Consider the following 27610-nt stretch of genomic DNA (forward strand, 5'->3'; position numbering starts at 1 on the left):
TAATTTTTAGTTAATTGTGATAAGAGGAAGAAATACTTAGTTCTTGAACATGTGAATTGAACTTTTCATCTTAATTTTTGTTACATTTTGAGTTTAATTTGTGTTTTATTGTAACAAATCCCTAATCCCCAATTTTAATTTGTACGGAATAATTTTTAAAATTAAATACAATATACACGTGTCTTCTAAGAATCGATTTAGATTATAAAATTGGATTGTTTTCTATATTATAAAATTTAAATAAACTTAGTATCTTGAATTTCAAAACCGGCATTACAAATCAACGACTTTGCTTTCCTTTTCTCTAGCAAAGTCGTATTCAATATGCACCACTTTCTTCTGATTAAAAGTGGTCATGAAATAAAATCGTGTCAAGGTGCATATCTAAGAAATTTGTAAATTTCCTGCATATCTATCCATTTAGTTACACCATTTTCGTAAGAAAACGGTTCTGATCCGAATAATGTGATTGCGAAGCTATATATTTCTCAGCTTTGTTATATTACTTTAAACATAAAACGACTGTAGTTTTTTTATTACGTCCACGAGTGCTCAGAGATCTTATTCTTACCTAGGTGTTAATCGCAACTTGCTGCACTTTATTCAAAGCAGGCAACTGCCATGCAGATATGAATTACATTCCCAAACATCAACTACCAACAACAAAATTACATGCTTCAGAATGCCAAGAAACTTATCAATTGCTAACTACATCATGCAATGAATATATTTTTTTATATCTGGCAAAGAGTTAAGCAAAACAGAATGAAATAGCTGCACTAATTTACTATGTTCCCTAACAAAATGAACTGAAATAAAGTAACATAAAATTGAACAATTCAAAGGGTCCTCTTGATAAAAACTTATCTCTGTAGGGGTAATTTGTGAGCGAGTTAAGTCTTCAATCCAACTTGACTGAAGAGAACAAGTAATGCACGAACCAGAATGAAGAGAGGAACCCAACTGTGCCTGTAGCGAGCATGATTGCTAGGACCATGAAGAGTGAGTATCCCAAGTACAGAGTTGCAGACACAGGACCACTCAAACTCTTGAGATCAAACACAAGATAGTTAACGGAGTACAAAAAGATGTACATGGCAACAGAACCGGAGGCAAAGAAAGATTTCCACCACCATTTCCAATCCTCCACACACAGGTGCATGTAAGTAAGAACTAGAGATACCTCAGCACAAACCAGCACAAGAAGGATCAGAACAACGAAGAGAAACCCGAAGACATAGTAAACTCGACCCATCCAAATGCTAGACATGATAAAAAAGAGCTCAATGAACAAAGTGCCAAATGGAAGGGTGCCAGCACCAAGAACTAACAGCCATGATGGGTACTTCTGCTCGGGAATTTCACGAGGAATTTGGTTGGTTCGGACTGGATACTCAATGTGGGGTGCCTTGGCTCCAAAGTACCCACCAACAAGGGTAAGGGGAACAGATATGCTGAACCAAAGCAAGATTAGTATTACAAAGAGTGAAAATGGAATGGCGCCAGTGCTGTGGCTTCCCCACAAAAGGAAGTTCAAGGTTGTGAGGATCAAAAAGGAAATTCCTGGGAAGAAACACGCAGTCTTCCATGCGATCGAAACCCAGCCCTTCTGATCACCAAACCCAATTGTCCTCCACATCCGAACTGAGACATAACCAGCCGCAATACCAAGTATCATGTAGAAAAACAGCATACCGGTGATCAGTGTTCCGCGAGATGCTGGTGACATGAATCCTAGTGCGGCAAACAAAATTGTCACAATAGACATACCAAGAATCTGAACCCCATCCCCAACCATCACACACAACAAAGAAGGATTTGATGGAGCACGGAAAACATCTCCCACAACAAGCTTCCAACCAGATAACTCTTCATTCATCTGTGCTTGAGCCTCCTTGTCCAGCTCCTCATAACGGGTCAGATCTCTCCTAACAGTCCTCAGGAAGATCACAAGAACAATACCAGCAAGAAAAGTGATCACCATAAGCGAATTAAGGATAGAGAACCAATGCACTTTAGCTCCCTCCATCTTTAAGTAGGCATCCCATCTAGATGGCCACTTGATATCACTCTCCTCAAAGGTGACCTCGTAAGTGAAAACAAGAGGCTGACCCTCTTTGATAGGCATTGCCACAGTGGCCGGATCGCATCGGATAGACGACGGATACTTGTCATACATCTTCAAGTTTTTAACCAAATTAGCACTATGCATGATACTGCAAGGAATCACCTCGAACCCAACAACCATGTATCCAGGCTTCTCAGAAGATCCCTCCTTGCCAACTGGGATCAGTTCTACGCCTTCGCCGGTCCCCATTACTCGAGCCACATTCTCCTCATACTTGTGGACAAGAACATTGAACTTGAGATGGTTAAACAGATAATAAGCATCCTCAATCTTAACACCAACAGGGTACCCCGTCCATCTCATAAAGTACCCTTCTTTCTGTGTGAACCTAATAGCAGGTAAATTATCAAGAAGCAAATTAACCTGATACATCTCGTCAATCCTCTCCTTCAAGATCTTTAACTGATCCCCGGACAATGCCTCCACCTGGCACAAGTAAATCTCAGATTCATTGTTGCGCATCTTAAACCTGTAAGGAGAGTTCTCTATTTTGTCCCCCATGAGGAGTTCCCCAAGATTCTCAGCACTGTCCTTGATACCTCCCTCGGGCTTGCAAAAGGGCAAACTGTAATAGCTAAATGGCATCTCTGTGTCAATGGAAGTAAGGGAATTCACTTTCACCCACAACTCATCCGTGACACCATGCTTCTGGGGATAACTACCCGGAAGGTAGAACCCATAATTGGGTTGAATTTGAAATGAGCACAAGATCAAGATCACCCACAACCCAAATTGCGCAAAATATTCCATCTTTGCAAGATTCACAGGGATTTGTGCCAGATCTGACAGACCCAGATATAGCAATGAGCGAAAAAAAAAATGCAGATAAGATAAACTACACAGTAGAAAAGATAATGGGAATTGTATGGCAAGATACAAAATAGTACACTACACAACAGAAAAGATAATGGCAATACGGATTTGATAATGGAAGAAACAAAGATGAACAAAAACAAATATGAAAAATTAAAATTTGATATCACTGACCTCATGCACAGACAAAGTGGCGTGTGGATTGAAAGTCTGAGCGCATGAAAGAAATGAATATTTTCTTCACGCGCTGCAGAGGAAGGGCGAAGAATCGGATTGGATGAAATGCAAAAGCAAGCAATGTAGACTGTGCAGCAGATATTGCACGTTTAAATATCTATGGTTGGTTTTGTTTCACTTTCCTTAGAGAGCTGGTCACTGCGATGAGGAAGAATTTGCAAATTACATTAATACCCTTTACCTTGCGTATGAACGTTGGACAAACTCCGAAATCCCGTTGTCACCACCACTCACCACCGTTTCGAATAGTCCAGTATCCACCGACACCGACACTTCCTATGTTTTACCATTATTTACTTTTTCAACATTTCCACTGCAGTAACTTTTTTGTCTCCATCAAACTTTTACTAATATTTGACTCAGAGGACCAGCATCACACCTTTTAACTATTTTTTATGAGATAAAATTTATGAAAATTGCAAAATCAAAAGGTATAAGCTTATTCACATATATATATATATATTTATATTTTTTAATGAATTTAAATCAATAAGAATGTTTCTTAAAAAATGTTAACAAATGTATTATATATATAATAAAAATAATTTGTAATCAAATGCTGCTTTAATTATAAGTAGAGTTTTTGGTAATTTTTATTTCCAGATAAGAAGGAATATTGTTAAGTTTCGTATACAAAGGAATATTGTTAATAATTTCCATATGAAAATTGAAAAACGAATTTCCCATCTCACAACACAAACAGGTGAAAGTTCTTTAAAAGGATATTAATCTTTCTATAATTTAATCAGTCAATTTCCTTTTTATAATTTTTATGTTTTTAAATTTGGAATTTTAATTTTCCTAATTCTTTTATTCAAGTTTTAGTTAATTTAAATAAAATAAAAAAATTTGTTTTGTCAAGAAAGAAAAGGACATGGGCATGATTATTTTGTTTTTATGTGAAAAAGGACATAAAAACTTGAAAACCACTCCAAATCCCGAAAAACACCCTCACCAATAGAACTATATATAGCCAAAAAAATATCATAAAATCCTCCAAAAATGTCATTGTCGTTTATAAATATAAAAAGAGATGTCATCTATTGAAAATATAAAGAAAATAAATATTTATCTAAAATTTAAAAAAAAAAATACTAATGTTATTTTATTAAAATATTTTATTTTAATGTAAGTGCATTTTTACGTTTTACACTTTGAAATAACGTAAAGGGTTGGTAATCCAGCTATAACTTGAGCATGCAGGCACGATGCCACTAACTCTCATTGGGAGAATAACAGAACATGCAAACAATGGTACATATCGCTGATAATATTATGGTACATTGCTCCTGCACCTATAAAGGGAGAATCATTACCTTTGATCCAACTCATTTGGTTAACCAATTCTTTTATATATATATATATATATATATATTCTTATATAGTTCCTCCACCTCCACTCATCAAAACATTTTTTAAGGATAAAATCATGACGGATCACCAACCTTCAAACGGCATTGAATGCGGTGATTGATTCTAACAATACTATCTCTTGAACTTGAAGTCAAAATGTTAGCATCCACCGTGAAGTCGAAGATAATCTTTAGCCCTCAGCTACTTCCCTTAAACCTTGAACGAGTAATTAAACTTATGTCATGTGACAGTGATTTATAAAATAAATATTATATTTTAAACTAAATGCTGATCAAAACAAAAACTAAAAAAAAAAACTAAATATAATTTATAACAATATGTTTATAAAGTAAATATTTTTAAACATAAGCTTTAAAACTAATTAACTTTTATCTAAAGTTGTTTTGGGCCACCAAACATAAAATAAAATTTTACAAAATCATTTTTCTTCAAAATTTTCTTGCAAATTTGATTCCAACTTGTAGTACTAATGCAAAACTTTATTTTCCTTCTTTTTCACGTCCTCGAGTCTTGGATTGATACCTTCTTCCTGATCATTTTGTATAACAATCTCATTTAACTTGAAAAAAAAAATTGATTATGATTGAAGTTGTAGAAAGCTTTAGAGGAGAAAAAAATTGTGAGTGTTCTTAAAATATTTATTGAAATAATAAAACTAAAAGACTCTGGTAATATACTCACATTTTTCACATAATGTTACTTATGATTACCATCTTTCCAAATTTATGATACAATTAGAATTATATTTTTATTTTTAAGTCATATTATATAATTATTTTAAAATATTGACTACTCTAAAAATAATATTTTATCATAATTATTTATAAGTATTTATATCGATTTTAGATCTGATATATATGTCACTGGGATAGTAAGTTTAATAGTTTTTATATTGATTATTGAATTAATAATGCAACATCCAGTAATACTAACAGTTATTATCATATATGATGTAGTATGTACTTTCTAAATGAAATAAAAAAATGTGTTGAAGGTATATGTACTGTCTAGGCCGAAAGGTCAACTGAAAGTCTCGACCGACCGAAAGGTTGTACGGCCGAAAGGTCAATCGAAAGTCTCGACGCCGAAAGGTCAACTGAAAGTCTCGACCGACCGTGAGGCTCTGACGCCGAAAGGTCAACTGAAAGTCTTGACCGACCGAGAGGTTGTGCGGCCGAAAGGTCAACCGAAAGTCTCGACCGACCGAAAGGTTGTGCGTAAAATTAAATTAGTGATTATAGCAAAGCCCATAAGATGGGCCCAAATATATAGGTGTGTGTTTTCAAAATGTTAGGTGCAAAAAGAAAAGACCTAAGTAACTCTTAAGCCCAATAAGAGAGCCTTATAAATAGAGGTTCAGCTCAAAAGGTAAGGAGAATTTCAATTGATCTGATAAGCAAAAAACTATATCTGACTTTGGCATCGGAGCGCCTTGCAGGTACACACACCCACCTGTGAGGAGAAGAAGCCGAGAGCCCAACCCGAGAAGAAGCCGAGATCACCTAGCTGAAGGAAAAGCCGAGAGCACCTAGGTGAAGGAGAAGCCGAGAGCACCTAGCTGAAGGAGAAGCCGAGAGCTCTTAGCCGAAGGAGAAGCCGAGAGCACTTAGCCGAAAGAGAAGCCGAGAGCTCTTAGCCGAAGGAGAAGCCGAGAGCACTTAGCCGAAAGAGAAGCCGAGAGCATCTACCTTGAGGAGAAGTCTAGAGCACCCAATGTGAGAAGAGACCGAGAGAGTCCAGCCCAAAGTTCGAAAGATTTGTATAAGAGTTAATCTTGTCAACCTAATTTTAGTGTTCTTAGTCCTTGTTGTAAGAACAATATATAATATAGATTCCTTGAGATAATATATGTAATATGTACCTTGTAAATTGAAAAAAAAAAACTTGATGAAAGGTATATTACATTGGTTACCTTAAAATACTAATGTAATATATCTTTTATCAAGTTTTTTTTTTTCATTTGTAAGATATTATATCGATTTTAGTCATAATAGATGGCAAATATAATGTTTTTTTATAAATAACAGCATGATTTATATGATTTTAATATGTAATCACAAATAATTTGAAGCAGTCATAATAGATTGTGAAAAAGTAAAATGTGGGATTCATTTAGAGTAATAAATACTAAAAATCTACTTAAATATCAACGTTTACTTAACTACATTAACATCAAAATTTTCATAGATCAAATCATATAAACTAACCATTAATAAAAGCTAAATTAACTAGATCAAAACACTTTCTCTAAATATCACATTATTCTAAAGACAAATACTTAAATATCACATTATTCTAAAGACAAATACTAATTTTTCATATGTAAAAAATATCTTGTCTAATTGTGACAAATTTCTTCCATTGTATTTGAACCCAATGATTAGTTATGGGTAAAAAGTTGTAATAGAGAATAAATATTAGATTTTTTTTATGATATCACATATCAAACCAAAAATAAGTTTTTTTATAATACTTAAAAGTATTTTATTACAATTTTCGAGAATCAGCAATATTGACTCGAGTTATGGTCCGCGTCTAATGTATGATGGTGTCGGCACTCAAATCTTATTTATTGCCTATTGTATTAATATATGAAATTTAGTTAAAGTTAATTAATGAAAAACTTATAAGAATGATTATAGTAGTTTAAAGGAAAAATTAAATACCTTAGGATAAATTCAATATAGATTATGTGAAGATGAAATGGTGTTAACATTTAAGACATTGCATGTGAAGAACAAGAACTAACACAAGAAGGAATATTTGAATTGTATGTTTAAATTTTCATAGTTTTTCACTTATATCATCTAAGTATGTTGAGTCAAACGATTTGAATTTAGTTAAGGAAAGAAAAGATGCTCAATATTTTTATACTAGTTCGTTTGATCAACCAAATTACGTTCAATTCTTGACCAACCAATCAAGTATTCTTTTTCAACCACTTTTGGCTTACCACATTCAAGTATTATTTCAACAAGTCATTTTTAATTCAACCAAGTATTCTTTCAACAAGTCACTACTAGCTCAACCCAAGTATTGTTTCAGCTCTCAAACACTACTGGCTCACCTCATACAAGTATTCTTTTCACAAGCCACTTTGATGGAGAAAAATGCACGCGAAAGCAACACACATAATCACGAATCAACTGCAGAAAATAAACAACACATGATTTAATGTGGTTCGGTCGCCAACTACAACCTACATCCACACGGGCAACTATTAGGTTTTCATTATGTCCTGTTGCACACCAATTACAAGTGCAATGATCTCTTTAAATAGAAATTATAAAGGTGACACAATGATTAAGCCCACTCACTGTGAACCAGACTTTGTTTATCTTCTGAACTGGGATGGTCACTCCCTCAGACGGTAATCCGACCATATACAACGAACCTCTCTTTCTTCCACAGGCCATGACAAGATTTCACTTGACGACCTTCCTCTGCTGATTTCCGAACTTTACTTCATGTCCATGTTCGTCCAACTGCCTAACAGAAATCAAACTTTTCGTCAAACTTGGAACAACTCTGACATCCTTCAAAGTCCAGAAACCAACTGGTGTCTTCAACACTATGTCACTCATGTCTGTAACATCAAGAGTTATGTTGTCTGCTAGTCTTACCTTTCCAAAGTCTCCAATAACTAGATTCTGTAATGCTTCATTGTTGTGGGTAGCATGAAATGAAGCACCATAATCCATGACCTAGGAATCCACACTACTATCCGCGCAACAGACTAAAAGGTCATCGTCCGCGAAGTCTTCTACAATGTTGACTTGTTTATCATTTAGGCATTGATTCCTGAAATGTCTCACCTCCTTGCAGTTCCAACATGTTACACTTGAGCAATCCCGAGTCTTTAAGTGACTCCTTCTTTTGTTCTTGCTCCCACTATCTCTGATATTTTTCTTACCTCTGATGACATATAGCGATTCACTAGATAATTCCCCAGAACTCCTTCTTCGAACATCCTCGCCAAGAATGAGATCACGAATCTTCTCAAAAGTGAATCCATCGGATCCCGCTGAACTGGTAACTGCAGTAACCGTTCCGGATCAACTGTCAGGCAAAGACAATAGCAATAGTAAAGCTTGAACTTCATCATCGAACTTAATGCCCATTGACGTAAGTCTGGCTAAGATCGAATATTGATGTGCTCAGTAACTGAATTGTCATAACTACGTGCCGCAGCGAAAAACAGCCACACCCCGCGCCTACCACCGCACCGTCACTGCTGCACCAGCAAAAAAATGCATGCGCCACCCTGCGTCTTTCGTCACTGCCATCGCACTGCACCTTTGTGCCGTCTCGCTCACCGCAAGCACCTACACCTGTTCGCCGCACTGGCGCACTCCGCCGCACTGCCTGGACACGACCCTACTACGAGCAAGTCACCTACACACGTCGCGAGCTGTCACCACTCCTATCGCGACCCACACCACTGCACGTCGCGACCCACCACTCTTGGGCCACTGTGAAACCCTAACTTTGGTTCGCCGCTGTAGCCCTTGCGAAACCCTAGTTCTGGGACGTTGTTGCCGCCTCTGCGAAACCCTAACTTTGGGACGCAGTTGCCGCCCCTACAAAACCCTAGTTTTGGGACGCCACTACAACCGCAATTTTCACGTCTCGTCGATTAATTTTTGTTGATCGAATCTCTAGTGTGTAAAGGAATCAAGCTCTGATGCCACTTGATGGGAAAAAAACGCACACGGAAGTAACACCCATAATCATGAATGAACTGCAGAAAATAAACAACACAGGGATTTAACGTAGTTCGATCGCCAATTGCAACCTACTTCCACACGGATAACTATTAGGTTTTCATTCTGTCCTATTGTACACCAATTACAAGTACAATGATCTCTTTAAATAGAAATTATAAAGGGATACAATGATTAAGCTCACTCACTAAACATGGTGTCTTGTCAGCCCAACCCAATTGGTCCTGACTTCATACCCAACACACTTTTGGCTCAACTAAGTATTATTTTGATAAGTCACTCCAGACTCAAAACAAGTACAACACCTTTGTAATCAAACGGTCACAATTTGGACTCACTAGAAAGGGTAATGTCTTTCAACGTACCCAATATTTAAGTTTTCTCTACTAGTTTACTAAAACAGACACAACAATGTTCTTACAAAGATTTTTTAGGAAAGGGAAAACTTCAGTAAAGTTTTGGCACTTGTAAGAAATTGGTATGTTCTTTGTATTCTTATTAAGAAATATTCTTAAATAGACTCATGAAGAAGTAATGAGCTTGGATGTTGAAAAGCATTTAATGCACTCCATATAACATTAATTGTTTTTCTTATTTTTATGCAACTTCTCGTATAGTTACAATACTTATTTTTCTATGTTGCATAGCTTTTTACTTTAAAAAGTGATACAAATACACATTATATTGGCAAATAATTTGGCCAAAATTTAAATATGCTTGTATCATTTCAATTTTAGCTTGAATTTTAATAAATAGTTGAATGAAGCTTGAATTCTAATTTAAGATATAATTTTTAATATATATTCCATCTAATATAAAAATCTGTGTTTCTATTAAGAGATATTTGTAATATATTTCTATAAATTATATTAGTTAAATTAAAATTATTGAAAAAGGATGGCAGGAGCATTGGTAACAGGTGGAACAAGAGGAGGTGTTAGCAGGAGTGGCAAAAGCACCGGAAACAAAAGGAGGACGCAATGCAAGAGGACGTACTGGCAGCGATGTTGGTGGCGACGGTGGTGGTAGTCATAATCTGTAGTGCTCACAGGTTGCGCTTTCGCGGTGGTATGGCCCGCAGGTGGTGCATGGCACGCGGTTCTGCATGACAGTTGTGTCACATATAATAATGTTATTTCACAACATAAAATAAACTTTCCACATAAAAGACAAATAAACTTTAAAATGTGTCTATAAATACTATTTTATAAATTAGTTCTATAAAAGTAAATTAGAGATACATTTATTTATTAAAATGATATCAAAATTTACCTTAATTAAATTCTTTTTTAAATTTATTATATCTTTGTTATTAATTTTCTGTTAATCAATGTTTTCTTGGGGTTTACTTCTTTTCTTTTAACAAAGAGAAAATATTTAATAGACTATTTCGAAATAAAGAAGTATCTTTAATCACGACTTCCCAGACTAGAATATTACGGTTGCTTCTTCCTGCAACCCATATCTTCTTCAGCACCCCCACACTATATATGAAATTACTGTTTTTTCTTTGGTGAATAATTGAAAATTTAAAACCCTAAAATAGATTTTACCTTACTCTTTCTTCTCTCTTCTCTCACCGCGAGGCACCCCAAGTACCCGCGAAGCTTGCATTTGCTTTGGTTGAAGGAATTTTTGTGTGGTTCTTGACAAATATTCGGCATGTTTGTGATTGTGTGGTTGAAGATGTTGATTATTGTTCTCTTGAATTGTGGGGTTGAATGTTTATTTCGCTGTTGTGTTTTTTATTTTTTCAAAAAAGTTTTTGAATTATGTAAATCGGAAGATAAATCTGAACTGGGATTGAATACTGGATTATGTGATTTGAAATTGTTCTCATATAAAAGTGGTGTGATGTTCTCGTTTAGTTGGTTTACTTCTTTTTTTTGTATTTGAATGAGTCAAACTCCTTCACTTTTTCCTCCTTTATTCTCGTTTCTTCACTTCAGTGAATTTCTCATTTTCTTTGTGGGTTTTCGAAGGATACCTGGAAAAAGTGCTCTGACACTCAAGTAAGTATTTTGTATTCGGTGTTTGATATAATTAATGTGCGATAATGAAATCTATTCTTCTCGAAAGATTGTGACTATTTATACGTTTATCATGAGTTTATTATTAATGGACAATATTAATCTTTGAATTATAATTAAAAATATATTATTTAGTGTTTTCTTAGTGTTAAAACTTCTTAATCTTTTTCTTATCTTAATGCATTTCGCACATGTCAATCGGTTAGAACTAAATACTGAAACTTTGGAGTTTTGTTCATTTGGATTGGTAAAAAATCAATATTTTTCATAAAACATATACTAAATTATATAATCCATAATTAAATTCAAAGAACAAGTATCTTTAAATTTGATTACAGATTGTTTAAGTCGGAGATTTACCAGAATACCCAATCCAAAATACATACATAAATGTACCAATAAAACACAGACAAAAAATACAACATAAAAAACTCACGTAGATTATCATGAACCACTGCCAACACAATCCACGAAAACAACAACTACTAGCGTCTTCAACACTCATACTCTCATCACTCACCAACAGTTCCACATCTCCACACCTCCACAATCAAAACCAATGCCTCATGCTTTTTAGATTTTTTACATTAAGACATTTGTAGAATTATGAAATTTATGGAGGTGCCAGAAGAAGTGCTGGAAAAAGCAGCCAAATATTACTATGGCAAAAAAAATTATGCAGTTGCACACCAATACTTATCATAAAATAAATATTAATAGAACCATTTAAAAAGGTTATTTGCAAAATTAGAATTTTGATTTCAGAAATCGATCAAGTATGAAAAACAGTATTAACATCGTATAACATCGAACACAAAAATAATTACCTATAATTAATTAAATATATTATTTATAATTTAAAATTTTTGTTGTCTTAAAAAATTAATTAACAGTTTAAATAAATATTAATATTTATTATTTTAAATTAAGTTATTTACTATTATAAGAATTATGATACATTCATATTATATTTATATATTTTAGTTAAATAGATGCCGATTCTAATTGTCATCGATTATATATCCCCATCAAATTGACAAAGTGTTTACCTAACTTAATCTATTATTCTATTTCCCCTTTATTATAGTATAAGAAAAACATGATTAATTTAGAGAAAGAGGATTGACAACCTATTTTGATTTTGCATTCTTATTTTTCTTTCAAAGAATTCCTTGTAGCAACATTTATGTATGAACTACTTCTTCATGCATTCCATAGGTTCTTCCAGCACCCTATATAGTAATTGTGCAATTATATTTTTGTCCTTTAATTAAAAAGTAAATAAATTCTAAAATCTCACTTAGGTTTTTTTATCCTATCTCTTCTTCTAATTTCTCTCACGATACATACGAAGGCATCTTCAAAAGGCGTTGAAGGTTTTTTCGTGGTCATACAAAGTTTTGAGAACATTTTACAATGTATTAGTGGTTGTGTGGTGAAAAATGTTAGTTTTTCATATGTATTTCCCTCTTTTCCTACACTAATTTTGCTGCACTAAATTTTTTTCCACATTTTCTGAACATTCTAGATTATCCAAAATTCATTTTTGAAAAAACACATTCTAGATTACACAATTTGAAAGTTTTTCCTGGATTCGAGGTTAGCTATGGATTAGGTTATACAAAATGTGTTTCTTCAAGAAAAAAAAAATGAATTTTGGATTACATAATCGGAAGTGAATTTTGGATTACAATATAAGGGAATTAGTTCTTACACGATCGGGAGTGAATTTGTTCTTCCGCATTCATAATAACCACAATGTATGTTTACATATTAATTTATGAATTTGATTACAACCTCATAACTACATATGAAGACCAAACTTTGACGATTGGATAAGAATATTTATGTTTATGTTTTTCAATGGGTCCTAAAATTGATTAATAGTGAAGTTCAACAAATCCTTCAGTATTACTCATGCTTTTACAAATTAATATTTTACCATAAAATTCCAATAAATTATTAAAAACCACAACCAAACATCAAAAATAAAAAAAAATGCATTACGGATTCTAAATATTTGTGTGTGTGGTTTAGAGCACAATTAGGCTATTAAAAATAGTTTATAACATGAATTACACACTATCCTAAATATAGTCTATAATTAAGTTTATAAGCTCAATTACAAAAATGTAAGCTAAAACAATTAAAAACTAGTATGCAAAGTTCCTCAATAAAATTTTAACAAATCTTTCTTTTAAAAAAAAAGTGTGGAAAATAACATAGAACTCCAAATCTAACCAACCATATATGTGTCCATTTTGAAATCTTGAAAAGGTAAAATATAATGCAACTAAAATAAAATAAAATAAATCTAAAGAAAAATTCATGACCAAAATAGTAAGAAATGTAAGGTTAATTTAATTTATTACTATTAAAAAAAAGTGTGTTTAGAATTGAAAATAAATTATATAAAAAATGCATTCACAATAAAATAAAACTATAAATGTGTGTAAAAATATATCCACTTATATGCAACTCAATTTCATTCAATAACTTAAGTTGAGTATCTAATAAGATTTTCATATGATGCAAAATGTAGATGGTGTTGCTACTCTTTATTAACCCCTTCAATGTGAATCCATGGCCTTTTTGTTTCTTGACCAACTATGTTGGAATTACATGATGTCAACTAGTTTGGTTGCATTTGTAACATTCTAACTCATCCTCTTTAAGTTATTTTTTGTTCCATTATTTTGGGTTGATTTACACAGATTTTATACAACTATAGGGCTTTGATTGCTATTACAATGACATCTACAAATATATTCCATGGGATCTCCAAGTAGATCACCTTCCTCTTGATCTATCTAATATGATATATTGTATTAATTATTGAAAATGAAAAATATTTTTTTCTATCAGATGCAGTAGATGAATTTCATGAGTTTGGTAATTATTCTACACAATTCAATAATTAAGGACTAAAGTGTTTGATGTTAATTGAATGAAATAGGTTAATTCATAATTAACATTCACCAAGATCCAAGTTTCATGGATAAAAGAATATATATTTTTATATGGAATCAGTTCTCATAGAATTTGGATATGTTCACTCTCGTGTTGTATTCTCTAAGATCTATGTATGCAAATATCCCAGTCTAGATTATAATTTTTATGTATTTTTAAATAATTTGTAAAATTACTATATTAGCAGTTACTATTTATTTAAAACATTCAGAATCCTACACATATATCATCATGATTATAAGGTTACACTTCCCCATGACTTGTGCATTTTCCCATTTTTCCTTTACTGGATCACTCTGTCACATTTATATCCATATATTATTTAAAAATTTGAGTATTTATAGGTGTGCCACAAAAGATCTCACTAAGCTCCATAGATGGTATTATTTTTTAAACATACTTTACAATATATTTTTTATTAAATGAAACATTTAATCTTTTATTTAAAGGGTGTTTCTTAAGGTTAGATCTGTTAAAAAAATATATAAATGAATACTTGGTTAACCTAATCATCTATCTATGAACAACTAAGTAAGAGTCAGACATTTTTTTTGTTTCTGTGAGATGAGATTGAGACCTTTGATTCCATTCGTGTCCCACCAAACAAGAACCAGATTCATATATAACATTGTTCTTAATAAGTTTAGTTCCTTTGAGAACATTTTCTGTTGCATGATTTCTTAGAATGGTGTGCACTTATGAAGAACATGAACTTTTTTCTTTACCATAAACTCACCTTTTGTATGATTTCTAATCACTAGCTAGCTATGATAAATGTTGTTAACATTTTTTCATAACATTATCGGTAATATTCACCGATGTGTTGTATTTTTCTTATATTTAGAATATATTTTTATTATTCAATTTGCATTTTTTTTATCAGCTTATCCAATTTGCATATAATATAAAATCATAACATTCCTCAATTATTAATGAAAAACTTAGGAATGCATCACTATATATATGCATATAGTTTAAGTTGTCTGTAAATAAAAAAACATGTTACGTTTTAGGTTTATCTTTTTTTTTAACCTAAGAATCTAAAGTATCTAGAATTAACAATGACACTTAAAATGTGAGATTTAGAGTATCTGATTGACGAAGAAATGGAAAACGAGAGAAAGTGAACTCACTACTGAATCACTTTACTTTTTTTTTCTTACATCAATTCCAAAAAAAAAAAAAAAATCCATAAACATTGACCAAGTTGACGCTACTATCTTAATAATTAAAGTGTTAATTAAGTCGACATTAATATAATAAATAATTATTTTCTTAATTGATTTTTTTGCATAATATTTTATTTAAATTATTATTTATAAATAATGTTTTGTGTCATCGACTATATAATTTAATTATCTAAAGTAAAATAAAATCTTAATGTTTGTTTTTGCATTCTATATATGATTTTTTTATTTTTTTAAAATCCAGTACTTTAACCACACTTTTGTCCATTTACGACTCAAATATAATTACTTCTATAATAGTTGTTAGTCGACTCAAATATAATCACCTTTATAATCGATGTTATGTGAGTAATCCATATTATAAGAAATGTAAAAATATGTGTCGTGTATGTTTTTATTATCATAATCTCTTATAATATTATTATAAATATAATTTTATTTATTGTATAAAAGTAAAATAGTTATGTATTATTTAAAATTTATTCTATAATAAAGTTTAATTATATAAAATTAAATATTTTAACTATTTACAATTTAATTGTATCCATAAAACTATATGTGATTTTTTTTTAATTTACGTGGGAGTTTCTTTCTTAATATTTGTGAGTTTTTTTTTTCCTTTTCCTTTTTATTATTTTTTGTTTATTTCCTTTTACATCGATATCATTTAACTGTGATTTTATATTATAATTCAGTAATAAAAATTATTAAATATAAACTAATTTTAGAGATTAAAAATAATTAGTTATATATTGACTAAATTAGATATTATTTTAAAGACTAAAAAACTTATTAGTTTCTATATTAATTTATATTATTGATAAATAGTTTCTAAATTAGTATCTAATTACTTACTAAAATTTTAACTAATAATTATTTAAATTCTAAATTTGATAGAGAAATCTTTATAGTTAATTAGATACTAATTTAAAAATTATTTATTAATGATATAAATTAATTTAGAAACTAATAATTCTTTTAGTCTCTAAAATAGTATCAATTAGTTAATATAACAACTAATTATTTTTTGTCTCTAAAATTGATTTTTATTTATTGATTTAATAATATATAAATAATTTACATGTATCAAATAGGACACTCTATTATATAATAATATACATAATAATATTGCTTATATATTTGTTTTCTATTCTGTTATTTGAATAGAAAAAAAAAATGAAAAATTATATTGATTAAATTATTAAATGACAATTCATTCAAGAAATTCTTCACTACTCAGAAATAATTTATAATTTCTAAAGAGACACATTGTTGACTAGCAGTGACTTTTGTCTGATGGACTTGCAAGTCTTCATATGTGATAATTTGATTAAGATGTAATTATTCATTTGTACTTCAACATATTCATACTTATATTTTATTTTTCATAGAAACTCTACATTTTTAGTAAGGGTGGCAATGTGGGTTGGCCCGCTCCGCACTTGCCTGCAAAATATGGATCGAGTTGACCCGCTTTGCATAAAATTTGCAGGTTGATTTTTTTATTTATTTAGATACATTAGGTAAATGGTATCATAATATTATTTTCATGAAACATACGTAGTAATGTTATTAAAAATTTTGGAAAGTAAAATATGAGGTTATATGAAGAAAATATGGGGTGTAGAAAAAAAATTATACATTTTAAAATTATGCGAGTTATGCGGGCCAACCCGCCCCGCCCCGCTCTTGATCTGTGCGAACTATGGATTATGCGGGACAGACCTAAGTAGGCCAACGGGTTGAAATAAGCAATTCGTCCCGCGTTTTTTTCAGCGGACCGCGAACAGACCCGCACGACCCACCCCACTTTGCCACCCTAATTTTTAGTCTCTATATCAACATTGTAGCTATTTTATACCACCGATTTTAATTTGTTATATTCTTGGAAAAAGAAAAGCTACTGAAATTATTTGACAAACAATGGCAGAGATTAAAACATAAAAGATTCTTATACAAGAACTACAACTTGAAATTTGTAAATATAAGAACTTACAAAAAGTATAAACATGTTAGTGATAGTCAATTTCTTGACTTGACCAAAACAACTTGCACTTCTTCATTAATCACTTTCAATTACAATTCTATATAAAGCTATATACATATCGGTCCTGCTACAACAAAAAGCTATGGAATTATTTGACAATCAATGCAGAGATTAATTAAACTTTTAACAAAGTTTCCATAAACCAGGTCCCATGTTAGTAACAGTTCATTGCCAATTGTTTATTGATTTGACTTCCACTTCTTCATTGATCACATTCAATTACAATTTCCATATATACAACCATCTAGCAACCTCTGATTCCTCATCAAAATGAAGTATTTTTCTGTCATGTTTCATGCATTCTGTTATATATTTGTCCACTTGATTTCTATCTTTACGTTGAACCCGCTATGGCTTAGCACAAACATGATTGTCTTTGCATCAGGCAACAATACTGATCATTTGGCACTACTCAAATTCAAAGAATCCATATCCAGTGATCCTTACGGAGTTTTGCTATCTTGGAATAGTTCTACTCACTTTTGTAAATGGGATGGAATCACATGCAATTCCATGCAAAAAAGAGTTACAAAGTTAGACTTGAAGAAGGGGTACAAGTTGAAGGGATTCATACCTCCTCACCTGGGCAATCTCTCTTACATGAGAATCTTGTACCTTGACAACAACTTCCTGTACGGAAACATCCCACAAGAATTGGGACAATTGTCACAACTTCAGGAGCTCTCTGTTGGAAACAACTCATTGGTAGGAGAAATTCCTACAAACTTGACAGGTTGCACTAATCTCAAATTCCTATACTTATGTGGGAACAATCTGATTGGAAGAATACCAATAGAAATTAGCTACCTTCATAAGCTTCAAAGTTTGAATGTTGCGGTCAATAAGTTAACAGGAGGAATCCCATCGTTCCTAGGAAATCTTTCTGCTCTACATCTTCTCTCAGTGGGTATGAACAACTTAGAGGGAGAAGTTCCACATGAATTGTGTCACCTAAAAGACTTGGTAAAGATATTTGTAGCTGTCAACAATTTGATTGGAACATTTCCTTCTTGCTTTTACAACATCTCATCTCTGACTGTGATCTCAGCTACAGGAAATCAGTTTAATGGATCTCTTCCACCGAACATGTTCCACACCCTCCCCAATCTCCAACAGTTTTATATTGCTCTAAATCAAGTCTCAGGTTCAATCCCACCTTCCATTACAAATGCATCTATCCTTTCATTACTTGAGATAAGTGCCAATCAATTCACAGGACAAGTTCCAGCTTTGGAAAAGCTACAAGATCTTTATTATCTAGGTTTGTCTCACAACAATCTAGGTGACAATTCAACTAATGATTTGAAGTTTTTTAAATCATTGACAAATTGTAGTAGTTTGCAAATGTTGGATATCTTTGACAATAATTTTGGAGGTCAATTGCCAAATTCTTTAGCCAATTTGTCCACCGCACTCAACCAGTTGTATCTTGGAGCTAATATGATATCAGGAGATATTCCTACATCAATGGGAAATCTAATTGGCTTGACTGAATTGGCGATGGAATTTAACCGCTTTAGTGGGATTATTCCATCAGGTTTTGGAAAGTTTCAAAAAATGCAAAAGTTAGTCTTAAGTGGAAATCAGTTGTCAGGACACATAGGAGACTTTGTTGGCAACCTTAGTCAATTGTTTTTTTTGGATATGAGAAGAAATATGTTAGAAGGAAATATCCCTTCGAGTATAGGAAATTGCCAAAAGTTACAACATCTGGGTCTTTCACAAAACAATTTTACAGGAACCATACCTTTAGAGATCTTTAATATTTCCTCTTTGACAAACTTGTTGAAATTGTCAGGAAACTCATTGAGTGGCAGTATACCAAAAGAAGTGGGAAAGCTAAAAAATGTTGATTATCTAGATGTGTCTGAGAATCAGTTGTCTGGTCACATTCCTGAAACTATTGGAGAATGCATAACATTGGAGTACCTTTATTTGCAAGGAAATTCTTTACAGGGAAGCATACCATCCTCTTTGGCATCACTCAAAGGACTTCAACGTTTAGACCTGTCACGAAACAACTTGTCTGGATCAATCCCTACTGATTTGCAGAATATTTCTTTCTTGGAATATTTCAATGTATCCTTCAACATGTTGGATGGCGAAGTGCCAACTGGAGGTGTGTTTCAAAATGCAACCGGCTTTGTGGTGAATGGAAATGATAACCTTTGTGGAGGTATTTCCAAACTGCACCTACCACCATGTCTTTTCAAAGGTAAGAAACCTGCAAAACACCTTAAGTTTAGGTTGATAACAGTGGCAGTTAGTGTGGTTGTTTTTCTTCTCATATTGTCAATTATCCTAACTATCCACTGGATGAGAAGAAGGAATAACAAACCATCTTTGGATTCAACAACGATTGACCAGCTAGCTAAAGTTTCATACCAAAGCCTACACAATGGAACTGATGGGTTCTCAGCAACAAATTTGATTGGCTCTGGAAATTTTAGCTCTGTCTATAAAGGAACTCTTGAGTTCGAAGACAAAGTTGTTGCTATAAAGGTCCTAAATCTTCAAAAAGAAGGATCCCACAAGAGCTTCATAGCTGAATGCAACACACTCAAAAGTATTAAACATCGAAATCTGGTTAAGATTTTAACATGCTGTTCAAGCACAGACTACAAAGGTCAAGAATTTAAAGCTTTGATTTTTGAGTACATGAAGAATGGAAGCTTAGAACAATGGCTACATCCAAGGACACTGGGTCTAGAACAACTTCCAAGATTATTAAACCTTGGTCAAAGATTAAATATCATCATTGACGTTGCTTCTGCAGTACATTATCTTCATCATGAATGTGAGCAATCGATTGTTCATTGTGATTTAAAGCCAAGCAATGTTCTTCTTGATGATAACATGACTGCTCGTGTGTCTGATTTTGGCATAGCAAGAATTCTCTCGACTATTAATGGTATTGGTAAGCAAACGAGTACAATTGAGTTCAAGGGGACAATTGGCTATGCTCCCCCTGGTATGTTCTAAACTCTTGAATCACTGCTTTGTTAAATTTCTCTATTTTCTTATGAAAACTTGTTATTTAGTTACTAGTTATAAAGTATTGACATTTTTTTTTCTGTATATTTTAGAGTATGGAATGGGTTCTGAGGTGTCTATGAATGGTGACATGTATAGTTTTGGGATCCTTTTATTGGAAATGTTTACTGGAAGAAGACCCACAGAAGAAATCTTTAAAAATGGTCAAAATTTGCATAAGTTTGTGGAAAATTCATTGCTTGGTAATGTCTTACAAATTTTGGACCCAACACTTGTTCTAAATCATGAAGGAGCAACAATAGAAAAAGAGAACAGTCAAAATCTTACTGCAGTTGATGAAAAGTACTTAGTTTCAGTCTTTAAGATTGGACTTGCTTGCTCAATGGAATCACCCAAAGAAAGAATGCATATTATGGAGGTCACTAAAGAACTAAACAAAATCAGAAAAGCATGGTATTATTCTCTTTGAATTAATAGAAAAAAATGTCATTATGTGTTATTTTGCCAAATATTAATAATAGTTCCATTCATAATAATATTGTTTTGTCCATCTTTAATGGTGATTACAGGTGCGGAGGCATTGACAGAGAGAGTAGAATGGTCAGCGACAGAGCAGATGCCATAAATGTAGTTTAAGCTTAAATCAAATGCCACAACTTTGCAAAAACAAATGTGTATGCTACCTTGCATCCACGGGAAATAGAACGGTCTAATAATTGGAGCCAGATATGTACTCTTTAAATGGTTGCTTTTAAGAGCATATCATGACTGTGCAAATTTACTGCTTTCACCCAAGACCATATCAAACATAAAGCTTCCACTTGTTTTTACTTGTACTTTAAATTTGGCTGGATGTTGCTCACGGTGGTTTTTATTGATATTAAGAGAAGGTTACTAATTTCGTTCTTATAATCACAACAAATATATTTTTCTTCATATACTTAAAAACGTACCATTTCAATCTTTGCACGTACAATTTTAATATCCTTTAGTTTCTAGCGTATATTATTTTAATTCTTTTTCGACTTTTGTTCTCTTTTATAAGAACTAAAGTAATTTAAAAATATTTTTTTTATAAAAATTAGCATATTTGTAAAACCAAATATTGGCTGGGTTTTTACGAAGTTGGTGCAATTTGTTTTCGAATTTGCAATTTTTTTACAAAAAATAAATATGAGTAAGTTGTGTTAGGATAACATATTTTTACTGAAAAAAATTAAGTTACCATTGTATGACTTTGGTAGTACTTAAGTGAAGTTACTTAAGTGTAGTTGTCTTAGCTCTACACAACTTCAGTGTTAATACAAATAATCATTAAATAAAAACTATTTTTTTTATTTACAGTGAAGTCGTGTGAAAGAACACTAAAATTTTTATTATAATATTATTATTTACATTGAAGTTGTGCCTTTACATTAAATTTGTGCAGAGCTACGACTTCAACTCAAACATTTTTTATTTAAATAATAAAATTCATCAATTAAAATAGTTACACATTGATTGTTTATAATTCAATCGTCATTATTACAAATACTTAGTCTTAATAATATCATTTAACTAATTTAGATTTGATTCTAACAATAATTTTTATTTTCTTTAGAGTTTAGGGTTTAGGTTATGTAATAAATATTACTCGAGGAATCTAGATTTAAATCTCATTAAATTTTAACTTATCATGATTATAAACATTTAGTTGAATTGAAGTTGTGTTTATCTTTATGTAAAGTTGTGTCATCCAGCACAATTTAAGTGTAAATAAAAAAAAAAATTGTATTAAAGTTGTGTTTCTCTTTACGATCTTGTAAATTCAAAACAAAAATTAACACTAATAAAATTCGTCTTGTCCCCACACTACCTCCATTAACACTAAAGTCGTAAAATTCTACGATGACTTCACTCAAACACCGTCATAGTCTTGCTTTGGTAACATGACTTTTTCACAATGAAGTCGTGTCATGTAAGCACAACTTAACCATATTCGTATTTTTTTAAAGATTTGCTCACGTAAATTCAAAGTAAATTACTCCAATTTCGTATATAAACCAAGTATTGACATTGCTTAGACATTATGGATATGATAGAAAACATTACGTCCATATGAAGGAACCTCGTGATAGATAAACAAAAACAAAGGTTTTTGCTCAACTTCAAGATTCCCAGCTCCTTACATGCATCGAGTGAAAAGTACTTCAAAGTAGATGGGTAGATGATATATGTTTATACTAGAAGCTTTATATAAAAAGTCTTAATCTTATGTAAGTCTTGCTTCTAACTTATAAATAGGGATAACAATGCGAGGTGGGTCATGCGGGCCGGTCCACAACCCGCTATCAAAAAGCACGAGACGAACTCACTAATCTATCAATGACCTGTTTAGACCCGTCCCACATAACCCGCAACCGGTGCGGGCCAACAACAGAGTGGGGTAGGTTGGCTCACTAGCCCGCATAAATAAAAAAAATTAATTTATTTTTTTGCAAAAATTAAATCATACCTCACTCACATTATTGCAATGTGATATTTATTTTTATTTATTTAAAAAAATGAATTTAATGTACTAAAAAAATGAATGTTTTATTTTAATCATCTAAAGAAGTTAATATTAAGAGTGATAATGGATTTAGTTTTAAGTAAAATATTGTATTTAAAATTTTGTTAATAAAAAAATAATATAAAGAAGAGATTTCAATAAGACACTGATTAAAAAAATTGTCATCTTCCTTAAAACAAAACTTTAATTATTTTTAATCAAGCCTTATAACAACCCTCATACTTGAATTTCTTTATATATTTTTTTATCTTAATTAAATGAATTGAAACATTGATAAAATAATTATTTTGCAACAACATAAATAAATTTTTTATAATTAATTAAATTTTAATTTTTCAAAAAAAATATTTTTTTATAAGAGCTGGACACAAACCCACGTGTTACCTTTTATGCCGGGACGACCAGTAAAATATTCTCGCATTCATTGCGCGGGTGGAACAGGCCAATCCAACCCATATTTTGCAGACCAAATATGGAGAGTTATCTATACGGGACAGACTAACCTACATTACCACTCCTATTTAGAAAGAAACAATTCAAATAAAAACACCATATAACATCATATAAGAATTTAAAGCACGTCGCAGTTAATATTTTTTTCATAAGATTATTTCATAATCGTTCATAATAATAAAAAATCTATTCTTAGTTTCTAACATGGAAGATATGAATCATTATATTTAAAACTTTTATAAATTATATTTTAAAAAATATTTCTTGTTACGAGTTGTTTATGTAAGTCAATACTTTAAATTTTTAAGCACATACATAAAATAAAATATATGGTTAGACCGTCTGTCAAACAATTGTACCATTAGATGATTTTATTGTCCTTGAACTAACACAAAATACCCATTAACATATTTAAATAATAAAAACATGTATATAAATATAATTTTATCTTAGTATTTTTTTTATCATCAAAACTATACTAAAATTAGACATGTGTTACATAGAGGTTAACATGTATAGAGTCTCAGCATATCAATTTAAACATATAATTTTCTTAAAAATAAGTGTTTATGTAGAGTGATTTATCATGTAATAAATATTTAATTTAAATCTTAATTTTATTTTTTGTTTCGAAACATATTTATTAGCTTTCCAATTTGATTTGAAAATATATTTTTTAACTAACTCAGATGAATCTAATTTTATCTTTTTATTTTATTTTTAACCTAATTCTTTTAAATCTTTTTCTTGTATTTGTAAATTAATTCTAATATTTTAAAAAATTAATCAAAATAATTTTATATAATTAAAAACAATATCGTCCGCACCTATATATTTTACATTGAAATAATACCATCTCAAGATTTTATTTTTTTAAGAATCCTAAAAATATATATGCCATCATCTTTAATCGTGTTACGCAATTTTTAGAGATTTTGAAAGTATGTAAAAAAATATAATTGTTTAAAAAGAGATGAGAGTAAAGATAAAAGTATCCCTTTAAATAAATTTAAAATATATTTGATATTACTATAAAATATCAGAAACTTAAATCATAATATTTAAAAAGTTATACTTAAAGTAAATCCAATTAATTAATGGGACATAATGAAGATCTTAAAAAGCTGAAGTGGGTAACCTATATTTTAGGTTTGCATAACCCATTCAACCCAAAACAGTTACAAAAGCCGAAACAAAAATGTTACCAGCCACACGTTAAAAGCAGTTGCGCGTACAGCACACGGGTTTTACAGCGCTTGGAACTCCGCATGTGCCGTTTGTCGAGAAGGAAGAAACTTGGCCTTACCTTCTCTCTCCATGACCACTATTTAACGCTCTCTGCCCCTCCTTTATATAAACGCCCACCACTGTTCTTCAAAGCCTCAGGAACTCGAACTAAGGGTTGGTGGGTGCCACGCCTTAAGCCATCGAAGTAATTCTTGGCATTCCGGCACAATGGCCTCCAGCGCCGCCGCAGACGGGCTCTTCCGGCCGATCTACGAGGGTTGCATCTCCGCCTACGACAACGACGTGGAGCGCCGCCCCTACCACCGCAACTGCAGCTGCGCGCTCCACAACAAGTCGCGCCGCGGCAGAGCGTGCTCGCACAAGATGCCGCGCTGCAACAGCGTCTCATATCCTGTAAGGCGGGCCTGGAGCGAAGGGAACTTGGCCATGGCGGCCGCCGCTTATTCCTCGCCATCTTCCTCCCCCGCCGCGCCCAGGCCCCAACAAGACGAAGAGGGACATAGTCACAAATTAGAGGTTTTATTTGAGATTTAATGTAACCATTAACCACCCTCTTTTTGATAAAAACTCTTGTTTTCTTTTGTTTCCTCTTTTCAGTTTTGAATAATTTGAGTCCGGTTCAGTTGAGTTCTTGGTTCATATTTTTAAGTAATGTGGAATTTATTGGTCCAAGGTTGTCGTGGGTTTGTACTGATTCATACGCCATTTTGGTTCTGGAGATTCCTGATCAATTTGGCTGCTTCTGAATTCCACGACCAAGGTTCTTGTAAGGAAGCTAATTATTTTTTATTAATATATTAATCTTTTAGTGTATATATCTAAATTGGTTTCGTTCCTCTTTTCATGTGAATGTGGTTTACATTTTAATGCAAATCGTGATCCAAGAAGAGATCTTGCGGTGGTTTCTTTTGTGATTAATGAAAAATATTAGGTTAAAGGTATATCTCAGGCTACATTTGCGGAGAATTGACATGATGAAATTCGTATATTTACATGCATAAAATTGTAATAAATTTTGATATACAAAAAATAAAAATAAAAAAATATCTTAGATATTTAAGGAATAAACAGTGTTGCGATGAAGATGTGGTGTGATTTGTGAAGAGTAGGTGAGAAGGTGGAAGGTGGCAACAGGGAGTAACAGCTAATTAAGTTGTCTTTCCAGAAGTTAAGGATGTATTATTAAAGAATCTCCACCTGTTTTGGGAACTGACCCACATGGGACGGTCGGGAAGGATGGTACGCATGCATCTGAGATGAGGACGTGTGTCTATCATCAATGGACTCTAGGAAGAAACAACCAGATTACTCCGTTCGGTATTCAAATCTTGTATACTGGTCAAACATTCACTAAATGTTTCTTAGATTCAATGAATTTCAAATATTTTTTACTAAATGAATAATGTTTAGCAATTAGGTGTTTATTGGATCGCTTCTCTATTACTCGATCTTTCTCAATCAAATAATCTAATTAAATTGAGTTTACCTTAATTTATTATTAGGTTTAATTTATAATTAGGTTAAATATGATCTAATTTAAATTAATTTATTCTTATATCGATCAAATAATAAGTTATTTTTTTTATGACACTAAATGATAAGATTAATATGATTGATTCGAGTTAATTTAATATTTATGTTTATAATTGTTTCACATTTACTTGTCTTAGATAATCATAAAACTCTTACAATAGAGTTGTATTCTTCCGTTTAGACTCGATCATCTATTTTTGACCTGTAAAAACATAAGTATTTTTCATGGGCAAAAACACACCAATTTTGTGATTTTACTATTTTTTTGTATTTGATTAGGTGACCATGGTTACTAGGTAGTGACATCGTTGATTTGTAATTGTTCTTTTGTTGATTATTACTAATTATTCTTACATGAAAATTACTGAAATGTTTTGATGATTTGTAATTGTTTGAATCTCCACATAAATGAAAAAGATTTGTTGTATTAAGTCTATCACTGACATGGGGAGTATGAAGGTCTCAAGTCATACACGGTTCTCACTGGTTGACTCCAATTTACTTTACTGCAAGAACAACAATTTGGTTGCTAACCACTCCAATCAAGTCAATGTTCCTATTAGTGTTGATTCTCTTTTGCGGGAGTTCAAAGACATGTTTCCCAATGAAATACCTTATTATAAAATAGAACAGAGATGAACAAAAGAGGACAAACAAAAGAGTAAAAAGGAAGACAAAAGATATGATAATGAATATCTCTAATATTATTTCAGAGATCAAAACAAATAGTCTGAATATATACCAGACAAAATAAAAGTTATTCACCTCTATAAAGAGAAACAACTAAGAATTAGAAAAAACACAATTAATATTAGGATTCTTCTATAACTTTAGTATCCATATCCTTTAATATACCTAGAAGACTACCACCTCTAAGGGGAATTAAATACCACATTGACCTACTTCAAGGAATATCTTTTCCAAATAGGCTAGCCTACAAAAGCAATCCTCAAAAGATAAAAAAGATCCAAACTCAAGTTGAATAATTGATGAACAAAGGTTGGGTGCAAGAGAGCATGAGCCCACGTGTTGTTCCAGTTATTTTGATGCCTAAAAAGAATCATTCTTTGACGATGTACAAAGATTATATAACACTAACATCACCATCAAGTATAGTTTATTCGTAGGTTAGATTATTTATTGGATGAAATGTATGATACTTGTATATTATCAAAAATAGACTTAATAAGTGGTTACCATTAAATTATGATTGAGGGGGGGGGGGGGATGATTGGAAATTCCCTTTAAAGCAAAAATATGGATTGTAAGAAGTGGCTTGTGATGCCACTTGGGATAACTAATACCTTAAGCACTTTTATGA

General features: G+C 31.9%; 2 protein-coding genes across 2 annotated transcripts; one reads left to right on the plus strand and one right to left on the minus strand.

Moving 5' to 3' along the window:
- Positions 1–578: 578 nt before the first annotated feature.
- LOC137820297 (transmembrane 9 superfamily member 11-like) lies at positions 579–3604 on the minus strand. Its single transcript, XM_068624288.1, has 2 exons — positions 3116–3604; positions 579–2910 (listed from the first exon to the last, which is right to left on the minus strand). Exon 2 carries the CDS (start codon positions 2876–2878, stop codon positions 902–904), a length of 1977 nt encoding a protein of 658 aa, XP_068480389.1. The 5' UTR covers positions 2879–2910; positions 3116–3604; the 3' UTR covers positions 579–901.
- A 14176-nt stretch (positions 3605–17780) lies between these two features.
- On the plus strand, positions 17781–21416 carry LOC137822923 (probable LRR receptor-like serine/threonine-protein kinase At3g47570). The gene is made up of 3 exons (XM_068627947.1): positions 17781–20481; positions 20597–20957; positions 21074–21416. The coding sequence occupies exons 1-3, from the start codon at positions 17781–17783 to the stop codon at positions 21138–21140; spliced, it is 3129 nt and encodes a 1042-aa protein (XP_068484048.1). The 3' UTR covers positions 21141–21416.
- Positions 21417–27610: the final 6194 nt, after the last annotated feature.

The sequence above is a fragment of the Phaseolus vulgaris genome, chromosome 9 (genome assembly GCF_000499845.2).
Source record: "Phaseolus vulgaris cultivar G19833 chromosome 9, P. vulgaris v2.0, whole genome shotgun sequence".
Classification (NCBI taxonomy): Eukaryota; Viridiplantae; Streptophyta; class Magnoliopsida; order Fabales; family Fabaceae; genus Phaseolus; species Phaseolus vulgaris.